This window comes from Impatiens glandulifera, chromosome 5, assembly GCF_907164915.1.
Source record: "Impatiens glandulifera chromosome 5, dImpGla2.1, whole genome shotgun sequence".
NCBI lineage: Eukaryota > Viridiplantae > Streptophyta > Magnoliopsida > Ericales > Balsaminaceae > Impatiens > Impatiens glandulifera.
This window is the reverse complement of record NC_061866.1, coordinates 51,428,518-51,441,358: the sequence shown is the minus strand read 5'-3', so window position 1 is coordinate 51,441,358 and position 12,841 is coordinate 51,428,518. Positions and strand designations below refer to the sequence as shown.

Sequence of the window (12,841 nt, the reverse complement as noted above, 5' to 3'; positions counted from 1 at the left end):
CTAAAAACACCCCGGTATAAACCTAATTAATTACAACAACAAAAATCAAAATTCTATAAAACCATCCAGCAAGGAATTAGACATAAACATAAAGTTACTGCGTGCCAAACGAATATTCTATAACTATTCATATCAAAAATAAAATATAATAATAATAATAATAATAATAGCAAGAATTAACAGTTTCTAACAAAAGAATTACCAGAAGAATGATTTAAAATTTTATCTGTTAAATACTACATACAAAAACGCTTTTAATTAATTAATAACAGATAGCTGCTTCTTCTTCTTCCTTCATCAGTTTCTTCATATAAAACTAATACATACACCACCCACAAAATTACCATAACTTACAAAGCCAGCCCACTTCATCGGTTTTTAATCCTAAACTTCTATCCTCAGTCTTCGTAGTTCAGACTGGAAAGTCGGACTCGAATTTAGGGTTCGATAAGCAAGTGTCCTTACATCCTCTCGTGAACAATCCCGTGAAATTCTAACCAGTTCCCAAAGCGCACCTCCTCTTATCATGTCTTTTGCATTCACTTCTGTTTTTTCAATTATTTCATTTCAAAATATGTAAGCTTTGTAAACTACTACTACAACTCTAACAAAACAAATCATATATTATTATTACCGTGTTGAGCCAAGTGACAAAGAGCTAGCTCGGTGTGGCGCCTGATCAACGATGCTTCACTATTTGCATTTTGTACTATCCATGGGAGTGCACCGTCTTCAATCAACAGTGACTTCACTACTTTATTATTATTATTATTATTATTCCCTATATATATATATAAAAACAAAAATCAGACATGTAACATTAAATAGATAGAAGAAACAACCATTGTCTAAGTGTACTGACCGTGTGTAGATATTCGGGATTCACACTTGGCAAAATTTGCAATTCCACGCGCAACTTGTGATAACACATCAGGATGCCTACACCTTACCATTCGTAACAATGCCTTAATACCACCCTCGGACCTCAGCCGCATTTGTAACTTGTCTGAAACCAAACACCACACAAAGCTAAACAACTCCCGTACAAAAATGGAATAAGTAGTGTTAGGGTTAAACAATGTTCATTCTGTTAGTAGTTAGTTAGTGGTTTAAAAATAAAGTGTTTGCAAAAGGAAGTTATGACAATAATTGAGAATTAACATGAATCTATTACAATTCAATATATTCTAACCCTATTTCATCTTATTATTGTCACTCTTATTCTTCCTCATTCACAGCATAATCAAGGTATTAATAATTTGTAACAAGCACTTTATATGAGGAGCTGGGGTAAATTTGTGTTTAAGAACAATAAGACAATGTAAATTCACTTCCATCTATTAATTAGCCAAGTCCCATATTTTTTAATAAAATATCCAGAAGTGTTGTTAACTTTTGTTTGTGATTACTCTTTGATTCAATAACTTTTCAATTGGAGAGGATTCTATGAGATCTAGAATGGATTGAATTAACGTACCATTTCCACAAAGATTAGCAATAGCTCCGGCAACCATACGCAAAGTTTGAGGGTCTTCAGCTTCTGCTGAGGTGCTTGATAGCAAGCTAATCCCTCCATGGACCATAATAAGTTCCTGATTCACCTCTGTTTACATCATTACAAATATGAAAAGTTAGAAGAAGAAAACTAGGCAGGCCATCACTAGAGAAGAAAATTAATGAGCTTTCACGCAGACAACTACCATTCATTGCAAGATTAGCAATAGCTCCTGCTGCTACTCTGCGAACAGTTTCATCCTCTGTGCTTCTCAGAAGCATCAACAATGAAGTAAGACCACCAGCTTCCACAATCTTTTCCTGATTATGTTCTGCATATTTTGAGCAGTTAGTAAAATAATCTTATGGTAGAAAAATTCAAAAATTGATACAAGACTAAAAAATCAATGATTAACTTTTCATCCAAGATTCCAGATATTGCCTGATCTTGACAAACCCGTAATCAGAAAAGAGAAAGGGGGAAATTTATGGATACGAGCGCCTCAAAAGATTTATGTTACACGCGTTCGCCTCAATCCGAAAAAGAGGGGCTTGTACGGGATGATAATTTTTCGATCTTATTGGTATTTAAAATTCTTACGTTGTTTTCTTATTTATTGTTTAGTTTTTTTCTTCCCTTTTGTAACGTTTGAACGCATCTTGCGCTCTTTTTAATAAAAGTTGACCTTTTTGAAAAAGAAAAGAAAAAAAGAGAAAGGGGAACAATCTGCCAAAAGTAATTGGTCTAATTTAGAAAGCAACTTTACAAGTTGCTTTTGTTTTCATGTTGATGTTAAGATATGTGTTTTTAAGCTGCTTTTAATGAACGTCAGGTTGTTGTAGATGATGTTAATATATGTTTAGTAAAATCACATGCCGCGGAAACAACTTCAGAAGAGCCACTTCCAAATCAAGCCCATACTTTTAACTTGGGATTATAACAGACAGACTCTGTTATTATAGAAGTTAGAATTGAGAAAGTGGTTTAGGGTTTGGTTAATGTGTAAAATAGGGAGTAATTAGATATGCATAAAGCAAACTACAGTACCATTGGCTATTTGTCTCCATATTCATACAACAAGAATTTTTACCAACTGTTAAGAGGTCTAAGACATCCATTTGGAAACAGTGTATGACAAATAAATGTTGAATAAACCAAATGAAAATATCTGAATTTTTTAAGTACTTGAAATGTAAGTTGACTTTAAAACGTGGAACTAATGTTTCAAAAGTACTTAAAGACTATATTACCCTTATAGTGATTCAATTTGATTATTTCAAAAGGTGTATGCTTTAGGGCTAACAAAGATAGGATGCATAACCATATCCACACTTTACAGTATGGACAATGGAACAACAGACACGTGAAAGCAAAAAGTTTAATCACCTTCAGCTGCTAGATTGGCTACCACTTTTACAGCATGAATCCGCACATTAGGGTCTTCTGACTCGAGCAATGACAAAATCTTTTGCAATCCAACTGTCAATCTCATAGACAATAAAGATGTAAGAAAACTAAAATAAAGAACTTGAGTAAGACGTAATTATACAATTTCAGGATGAAATATTACCTTGTTCATGAAGATTGTTGACGGGAGTCCTTTGTCCATTAGCCACCTCTCTGAAAGGTGACTGTGCAACATGCGATAGAGAATCTGGTCCATTAGAAACATTCCCACATCCACCTCCATCAAGCCGCTCTCTAGCCTGTGAATATTACTTAATTAGATAGCCTGGAAGAATGAGTAGAAGATACTTTACACAAACCATCCCATCCCATCTACCTCCCATTTGAAGTGGGTCATTTGAAGTTAATATCAAGTAAACCGCATTCCAATCAACAATCACATCATTCAAATCATCAACCAAAATACATAAATACCCTTTAATGTATATATTCTCATTGTATATTTATACATTTAATGTATCTACCCAAACAACTTATTTTCAGTAACCTACAACAAACAAGATTATTTGGAAATAACCACATGGTTATTCAAATATCTCTAGATCAAACAAGGCCCAAGGGTACTACAGCTTCTACTTCTACTTAGATCCTGAGGAGATTCTAATGCAATAAGAGTGGATCCAGAAGATCCACCAAAGCTCTACCATTAATTTTTTCTGAAACCACCAATTTAACATGAACTATTTTGATCACTTCTACCATGGATACTGATGTCAAGAATTCCGAGCTTGTGGCTTTTTCTTCCTCATAAAATAAAAACATATTAAATCTACCAGTGATATCATATTGAAAGGTAACCAGTTCAGTAAACTACATGCCTGATCCGCTTCAAATGTCAATTGTGATAACTGACTCTGTAATGTCATCAGCTCTTGTTCAAGTTTAACTTTTTGATATCTTTCATCTTCTAGCATCTTTTGAAGTTTCCCAACATAGTCATTTCCACCTGCCTAGTACACCAAATAACAATACTATAAAGACACGATTTGTGATTCATGAGAAACAAAACCACCAAAATATTTTATTGGAATTCTTCTGATTGTTAAACCATACATCTGACGTTGAATCCGTTAATTGATTTTTTAGCTTGTCAATCTCTTCCTCAGCAGCCTTTCTGAGACTAACTTCATTCTGAAGTAACCTTTTGATTTCAGAAACTTCCTCAGAGAGAGAGTCCACGTGTCCCTGTAACCAAAAGAAATAATAATAAATTCTCTGAAACAATAAACGAGAATAAAATAGCTAGACTGAGATAGTTACATAAACAATTCATATCAATGAAATAACATTTTGTCAAGTTGAGTGTATTTTCTCTAAGAGCTTGTTTGATCTTGGGTTTTACTGATTTAAAAAAAAATACTTTCATCACATATCCTTTCCTTTCAACTATCCAATCACTCAATTCATCAATAAAAAGACCAAATTATCCTTCTTTTGTCTTTTTACAATTTTATTAACAAGGGTATTTTGGTAAAAAAAAAAATAAACTAAAAAATCAGGTTTTTAGAAAAACACAGAAAACTACATGTTTTTCTAAAAAAAATGATCCTATGCTCTAAAATGCAGATAAAATTACAAACATGGAATAAAAATAACCATTTGGGCGTATCAATGGTTTTCTCCTTCAAACTCCTCAATCAAAAGGAAGGGGATATGCAACGGATTGGATTTCTACGATCTCACTGGACTATAATCTCTGTTAATTTTTGAGCTAATGTCTTTCTTTCCTAAAATGCCTTTGTGATAAGAACGGTTCTCACATTCCCCCTTTTTTTATTATAATGAGAAGTTGACCTTTCTTAAAAAAATGGGTCAAATCCCGAGATGTGGCACATAGATTATTCCAATGTTTTTGATATAGTGCCTGCTAAAGTCCAACTAGAACAAATCTCTTGCATGGCCATATGCATTTTGGTTAGTTGGGTTAGCAGAAGAAGGGTGAAATACATGGCAGTAAACAACACTAATTTTCACATGTCTTCCTTGTTTCCCTGTAATGCATGTAGAAGGATATAACTTGCAAATTGGCTTAAAATTCAATTACAAGAACAAAAAATCAAGGGACTCTAAATTCTTGACCAACATACAATAATTTCATTTTCTACAAGTTTCTCACTTTACTTGAAAATAATTCCCCATTCTTGTGAGTCAAATGGTCAATGGAGCAAATACAAGCAAGATGGAACCCACTAGGGTGGCTCAAGTGGAAAGAATCTTGCTTAAGAGATCAAAGGTCTCATGATTCCCACTAAGATGCCCTAAGTTAAATTTGGCATGACTATGGGGGGTTGTACTATCTTCTTAAATTAGAAAAAAAAAAGCAAGATGGGAAACTTATCTGTTTGTTTGAGCAGTAGCTAATTTTCCATTAACTACTTTTATTGAGCGTATGTACTATTTGAAACTTGTTGAACAAGTTTTCGTGGACTTCACCAACAGACTATGAAAGAACCACATAGTCTGGATTTTGCACAGTATGTGAATTTTTTTATCTTATTGCCATTTAATCTTTTAGTGCCCTTCTTTTCCCTTGTACTTCTTTTTGTTATTCTATTTTTATTCTCATTCCACCACTTTGTAATGGTTGAACGTTTCTTGCATTCCTTTTTATGTTAATGAAAAAGTTGGCCTCTTTAAAAAAAAAAACTATGAAAGAACTAGACAAGGACTTGCATGAAGTCACTGCTACGCAGTCAGGCAGGCAACCACATGAAACTTTAGCTACATATTTGAGTAATGAAATACTATTCAGCAAGTGCAGAATTCAGTTTATGAACTGATTGTTCTCTTAAGCTTCAATCTGACTCATGTTCTCAAGTGGTCAAACTTAGTAACAACATCTTTAAAATAGACAAGAAACCTGAGTTCTATCTAGATCGCCTTTCAGTTTGTATACCATTTCCATTCAGACATGTTTATGATTGACTCAGTTAGATATGTGCTTTCATGCATAAGATATGGCACAAATAGCTGTTCTGGAATGTCAGTTTTTTTACTCGTTGAGTATTCAAATTTGCTCTCAATCCAAAATTTAAAGAAGCATTCACTCTAATACAGATTCAAGAAGGATGTATTTGGAACATGATGGTGCATAAGTTTCTAAAGTTGTGGGGCATTTGATTCTTGCAATAGAATGGCATTAGTGAACCTTCATTTCTTCTATGATAATGCTTACAACTTATATTAGAAAATTATGTCATTTATATTCCTAAAATTGTATCCAGGCATGTAAAACATGGCAAACATGCATCTAATACTATAATATCTTGTCTAGGTCTCAGAAATAACAATGAAAAATTGATATCAGACATTTTTACAAATGTTCTGGATTGTCTAGGTCCCAGTTAACAATATCAATATCTTGCAAAGGATCTGGTCTTAATACTATCTATCTCACACACCCATGAAAAAGGCCATAGCTTAAAGTCAGCATTCCAAAACCATTTCAAAGTGGTGATACTGCATGCAACATTCTCAATATTTCACTTTGAGAAAGACCAAAACCATCAGTATATGGGTTGAATGGAACTATTCATTATAAGAGAGTTTATTTAGATACCTCTCCAATCTGATTTCCATTGACAAAACCATTCTTGCCCATTTTTTTCTGATTCAGATCCCACTTCTCCTCAAGCTTTTTAATGGAGTCCATATATTCCATCTGACATTTCAGTCTCTCCCTCTGAAAAACAAAAGAAACTTCTGGATTCATGAAAATGGAAGTACAAAGGGAAAAAGCAAGGTACAATTTAGTGACATAATGCAAGAAAAAAATTGAAGTACTTAGCTTCATACTTAATGGCAAGAGAGCTTGCTCGGGACATTATCTTTTTATGATAAATCTATATTAAAGACAACTGACCTCAAGTGCCTCGGCAAAGTTTTGTTCAGCCTCAGATATTCGACTTTCAGCTTCTAAAGTCATTCTCTCAATTTCATCTTCAACGAGTTTCTTTTGCCTCTCATTTTCTTCACTGAGTTTGTCAAGTTGAATCTCCAGACGTCTAGATAAACTTTTGTAGTCAAATTCCTCCTTAATTTTTAACATGTTTTCCACCTTCATAGCCTGTGGGCAAATATGAAATAAATATATAGCCCATTAAGTTTCAAAAGCAGTCTAACTAATGCTAGCCTAGCTGAGATCTCTGCAAACATGATATATTGACAATCGATAATATAGAGGACAGCGAGATACAAATTATATTCCACAAGAAAATATTTGTCTAGCAATCTTCCTAAAGAAATAACTTTATCATAGCCAATATAGACACATCTATCACCTTTAAGCATCAAATTAAAGAGTAGATTTGTTTGGTTGTAGAAATTCAAACTTAATTACTTACCCTTTGGCCAAACAATATAGTACTTGTTGTCTCTGCTCGATGACGGGGAGAGGGACCAATGGTTACAATTAGTGAAGTCCTTGCTGTGCCTGAAATAAATGAACAGTTAAATAGTGTTTGTTACAAAAAAAACATTTTGTCAAAAATCAAATTAAATCATGTTTGCAAGAAAAGGTTGATCAAAATAAAATTCTGTAGCTTGACCTAAATATTTATCAAAATATCACTTTCTCATCCACTTTTCACCTAAAAAGTTTCATCTAATTCAATCACAACTTCCATAACAAATGGAAACAAAATCACACTTTTACTTTGACAATTTTCAAAAGTGATTGTGATGTTGATCGTGACAAAATACTAGTTTCCAAATAACCAACAATCATTGAAGATATTCCAAAGGATTTCAAACATGTGCAAAACAATACACAACCACCCAACGTTATTATAATTAGAAAAGGAAAATAAATTACAACAATACAAAATCTGATCTTAAACATATCAATGAAGATATCTTATACAATGTCATCAAAACAATTCCAAGACAATAAATACATACTCATCAAAAAGCTTTGGTTTAAAGAAAGGTATTACCTCCAAAAGAATCTTTAAGCAACCTAGTAAGCTTTGAGTCTCGAACAGGTACATGCAGACTATTTTCTGCCAAGGCATTTATGCACTTGCCTAGCGCACTAAGGGAAAGGTTTATAGATTTTGTCTCCTCTAATGTATGTCCTTCACTACCTGCGAAAATTAGAAATTACTAAGTATCATACAGCTATTTAGGGAGGTCACAAGATTTTGTATACAATTTAGCATAATGAAGTTTCTAGTATATCCTCAATTGTCAAAAGACATAAAACAAAAATAGAAGACTATACAAAGAACAAACTTTTTTGAAAATTTTAAGAATTAAATTGGCTATGGCAAGAAACAACATCACACTTGCAACAAGACCCACAGCATGAAATGGTATCAAGAGCATGAGCTAACATTGTGACACCATGTGGTCCAAAATGTACTGAAATCAACAACTTTACATTAATATCCCTTGGGATAAAACAATAAATTAACTCCATCTTCACATCTGTCATCCTGATCAAATTCACCAAGAGATAATCTGATACAATTGTTATGTCCAAAGGCCAGTGGCTTGACAAGCATACCACTACAGTGACAATAAGATGATATCAACATAGACTGCAATGTGAAGTTACGTTCACTCAGGTCATGAAATTTTAGAAAAATGGATGCTTAAAAGAGTATAATATAAATAGATGGAGAATAGACAAGTCACTCCTCAATTGGCAGTTCCATCTCCAATGGCAAAACTCTCCAACAATTCTAAAGATATTATTGAAGAATTGTCTCCTATGGATAGTCAACATGTGAACATAACTCAACCTTCATAGCCAGCAGAGTGAATGCTGAATCTATTAACTTGTTGGACATGCACACAATTCAAGACTTAGAAGAAAAGTGAATAAGATGCATATTGTGATATTACATGACTAACACTTGGATCCACACCTGACTTATGTATTCTCTCCGAACCAGCAAGATCTACAAGCACAAGCTTTCCTTTCCTAATAACAGGTGGCTTTAAGGATTTGCCAGAGTATGAATATTTATTACTTTCGTTTTGAAAAGCAGCATCTCTTTCCAAGACACACTTCTTGATGTTTACCTGTACTCGAATTAAAATTGATCCTCTTAAATAGCCGATCAAATGATAGAAAATAACGTGATGCATAGGCAATAAGGACAAATAGATCACCATAAGGATAGCATGACTGCGAGAAGATTCAGTATTCATCTTTGTATTAGCAGCAAAGCGATGAGCTTCCCCTACTCGTAGGAGCTCCAAAAAGTTTTGTTGGTTATGAATTTCTACAAGGGTTGCACCTGGTAGAGAAACATCACCAGACTTTGGATCTTCGAATATTGAAATATTGTTATTTACAGGATCCAAGAGGTCTTGGATTGTTTCCATATACAGCTGCATAATATATATTTTTTTAAATGTTAGACGAGGACCTTGTAGCTTAATCACACTATAGAACATGGCGCCAACAATAGGACCCATAACTTCCATAAGATAGACGCTACCAAGTGGCGCCAAAAAATTGCCAGACATGGTACACAAATGCAGCTAAGTAATTAACATGGAGCTGACAAACCTGGAAATATGAAACTGTGACTGAATCGGTCTCTAAAGAAACATCTGCTAGAATATCCTCCATGGCGCGAACCATGATACCACGAGAAGAAGTATCTTCTTCACCTAGTTGCCCCAGGGTATATGTCTTCCCTGTTCCAGTTTGACCATAAGCCATCACAGTCCCATTGTACCCTTCTAGAACACTCTACAAAACAAAAGTAAAAGCAATTTCAGAATGAGAAGAAGATGTGAAAAATAGAGGATGTGGAAAAAGTGTGTGTGCGAGAGAGAGAGAGAAGAAAGGATAGATGGAGAAAAAGAGAAGTACCAAAGTATACCAATGGAAAACAATATCAAATACAACAAACTTTTAAAAACTGTTTAATGAGATTTGCTAGAGTGCTAACTTGCATCAACTTCTAATATTATTATTTATATTTTATTTTTTGAAAATAAGGAGAACTAGCATGACATCCCACAGCTGGTTCCCCGCTTCCATTCAAAGGACTTCTAGATGGAATCGAACCCATGGCATCTTGATCTCTTAAGCCGGCTCTTACCACTGAGCTACTTTGGTAGGGTAACTTGCATCAACTTCTAAAATGCCAAAAAACAAATAACTCCTACTATACACTTTAGACTCCTACAAATAACTCCTAATCCATGGAGACTTTTCATCACTTCTCTGGCCAAAAGGAAATAACTCAGTTGAGTTGAGAGAAGTGCAAGGACAACATCATCAACAGCCGTGCTGAGGAAGGAGATAAAGAGTGGAGAAGAAGAAAAACTACCAGAGTCTATCAAACAGCCCACATCAAATAAACCAGCCTCTTGACATATTGTTTACAGCCTTATTTATAAGAAAAACTAGAGTTCTACCTTGAATGAGTTTAACACAAATTTGTGTACAACAACAACTACAAACAAACATATTTAGAATAACTCTTCTATTCTACAATTTAGATTAAGACTCCATAATTTTAACATTAAAAGCCAAAAGTTTTAGCGCTATACGCTATTTAGCGCTATTCGCTATAGCTAGCGCTACGGGCGCTATTGACAACTATGTAAAAGCCAAAAGCATAAAAAAAATTATGTAGGGAATAATTGCTTACAACGGTCAATGAAAAAGTTGACCTTTTTCAAAACAAAAAGAAAGAGAAAAGGTAATACTATAAATACCTCAACAACGGGTTTTACAACAGCTTCGTAGACACGCTTTTGAGAGGAATATTCAGTGAGCACTTCATCGAATTCGTACGTATCAGAATCCCAGTTGTTTTTTCGAAGTCTTAATCGCTTAAGCTAGAACAAGAAGAGGAAAGATAAATAAACAATGGGTATATCAAAATCTACGTACTATGTGAATAATACAGATCAAAGCAACAACTCTGAACTCTCATATGACAGAATACAGAATTTTAAAAACTCAATAGATATGTCAGACGTAAAAGCACCTCAGGTTGCAACTCCACGCAATCTGCAAAATCTGCATCTTCTATCAGTTCTTCAGAATTTCGAGGTCTCAACCTCACTGCCACTCGTACTCTACCAGGGACTGTTCAAAGTAACAAAAGAATATATGAATTACAACATGTCTTCAATAACTGGAAATTATGAAGCTAGAGAGTAACTTGTAAATTAAAACAAACTTTCTTCTAAGTAACAATGTGAAGTATCATTCCAATAAAAAATTAATAGGGGGTGGAACAAAATGAACTTCAAAACTGAAATTCTCATCATCGTTTTTATTAGGAGGTGGAACAAATAGATGAAGTATTCCAATTACTCCTCCATGTGGAAACAATTAGATTATTAAAACTGAAAGACTAACAATAATGTTCTTAGACACTTCCTAGAGAAAGTTTGATAAGAATTGAAGATCAAAACAATCCGTCATCATATAACATCCCTAACCTGATACAATAATGCCTATAGATAAAGTAATTTATGATGGAGAAATATTCAATGAATATTAATTTAAATAATTTGTACTATTGCACTATTATTTTTAATATAAATCAAATTTCAAAATAACATTATTTGAACAAAGTAATGTTCGGAAGTGGTGAATTCCTTCCCCTAAAAAACCTTGAGGTTTCTTAACAAAATAAAATAAAACGTGGTCATGACAAATCGGTTCATTAGAAAAACCGAAAGAATGCTAGCATTAAGCCCAAATCAACTTCATACTACCTATACAAGTATTAAGATGAGTAACATTTAGTATTAGCAGTTAGGAATCATTCACTAATCACAGCTATTGATGGATGCTCACCACCAAAGTCAAGCAATCAATGAAACGTAATTTGTGAATAGGCAGTTGATTAACTATTACATAAACATCTATTTATTCATACTAAATCAAAGGCCACTGAAATGAGCAACAAAAACAATCACATTAACAAGCCCTAAGTTACGAACAAACAATCACTATTCAGTCGGCAAAACAAAATCAAAGAGTTCCTCTACCGAATAAAAGTAATCAGCTCAACCTAAACTATAATCACATAGATCTCGCATCAATCAACAAAAACTATAATCACATTTTCAAAAGAACAAAAGTAATAAATCAACATGAACAGGTTAAGATTACTAACCGGATTTAGTATCTCCAGCAAGAGATGAAGAACTACTCCGTCGAATAGCAGTTCCAGGCTTCGATTTAAAGGAGGAAGAGTTCCTAAGACTTGAAGTAGCATAGATCGGACTATCCACCTTCGTCGTACCTTTCTGAACACCGTTCCTGTAAGACATATCTACACTTCTCTTGTTCGTAACCTCAAATAATCTTCCTCCTAGTTACAACAAACATAGAATCAAAAGTGTTGATGGCGGCAGATTAGTAACTTTTTGTGCTTCAAAAACGGAATGAGAGGGAAGAATGAAGAACGATATGGAGATAGATTGAGAGATAGAGAGAGAAAGGTAATGGAATTGACATGATTTTTCACTTTCACGGCAATTGAGAGAGAATAGTGGGAGAGCTGGAACGTGGGACCCGTGAGGAGAGCTTTGGCGGGGAAGAGACAAAGGTGGAGTGGGCCATTTCTTTTATATATGCCTCCTACAAAGCCGCTAATATATTTACTGCCCTTAACTGGACGGGGCCTTGTCAATTTAATTCAAAATTTATTCTATAAAGAAAATAGTGAATCTTTTATTACAAAAATTATAATTATATTTTGTGAATAAAGCTAACTAAAGACTTTAAATCAACTTATTACAAATATAGAGGTAATCAATCATTGTTTAAGCAGGGTCTATATTTTCGAATTTTGCTCCCATTTTATCTATGTTCTCATATTCTCTTTTAGAAGGCATTTGGGATCTTCTGTTCTCAAATAGAGGAACAATATCGTAAATAAATAAAAAATT

At 33.9% G+C, this 12,841-nt stretch overlaps 1 protein-coding gene across 1 annotated transcript; it reads right to left on the bottom strand.

Moving 5' to 3' along the window:
• Positions 1–176: 176 nt before the first annotated feature.
• LOC124937406 (kinesin-like protein KIN-UB) lies at positions 177–12,399 on the bottom strand. Its single transcript, XM_047477669.1, has 19 exons — positions 12,064–12,399; positions 10,921–11,021; positions 10,646–10,768; positions 9,483–9,668; positions 9,080–9,301; positions 8,833–8,989; positions 7,897–8,046; positions 7,306–7,394; positions 6,825–7,028; positions 6,522–6,644; positions 4,016–4,147; positions 3,781–3,912; positions 3,066–3,201; positions 2,882–2,974; positions 1,701–1,826; positions 1,478–1,603; positions 863–1,006; positions 635–781; positions 177–545 (listed from the first exon to the last, which is right to left on the bottom strand). Exons 1-19 carry the CDS (start codon positions 12,218–12,220, stop codon positions 385–387), a joined length of 2,709 nt encoding a protein of 902 aa, XP_047333625.1. The 5' UTR covers positions 12,221–12,399; the 3' UTR covers positions 177–384.
• Between the last annotated feature and the right edge of the window lie 442 nt (positions 12,400–12,841).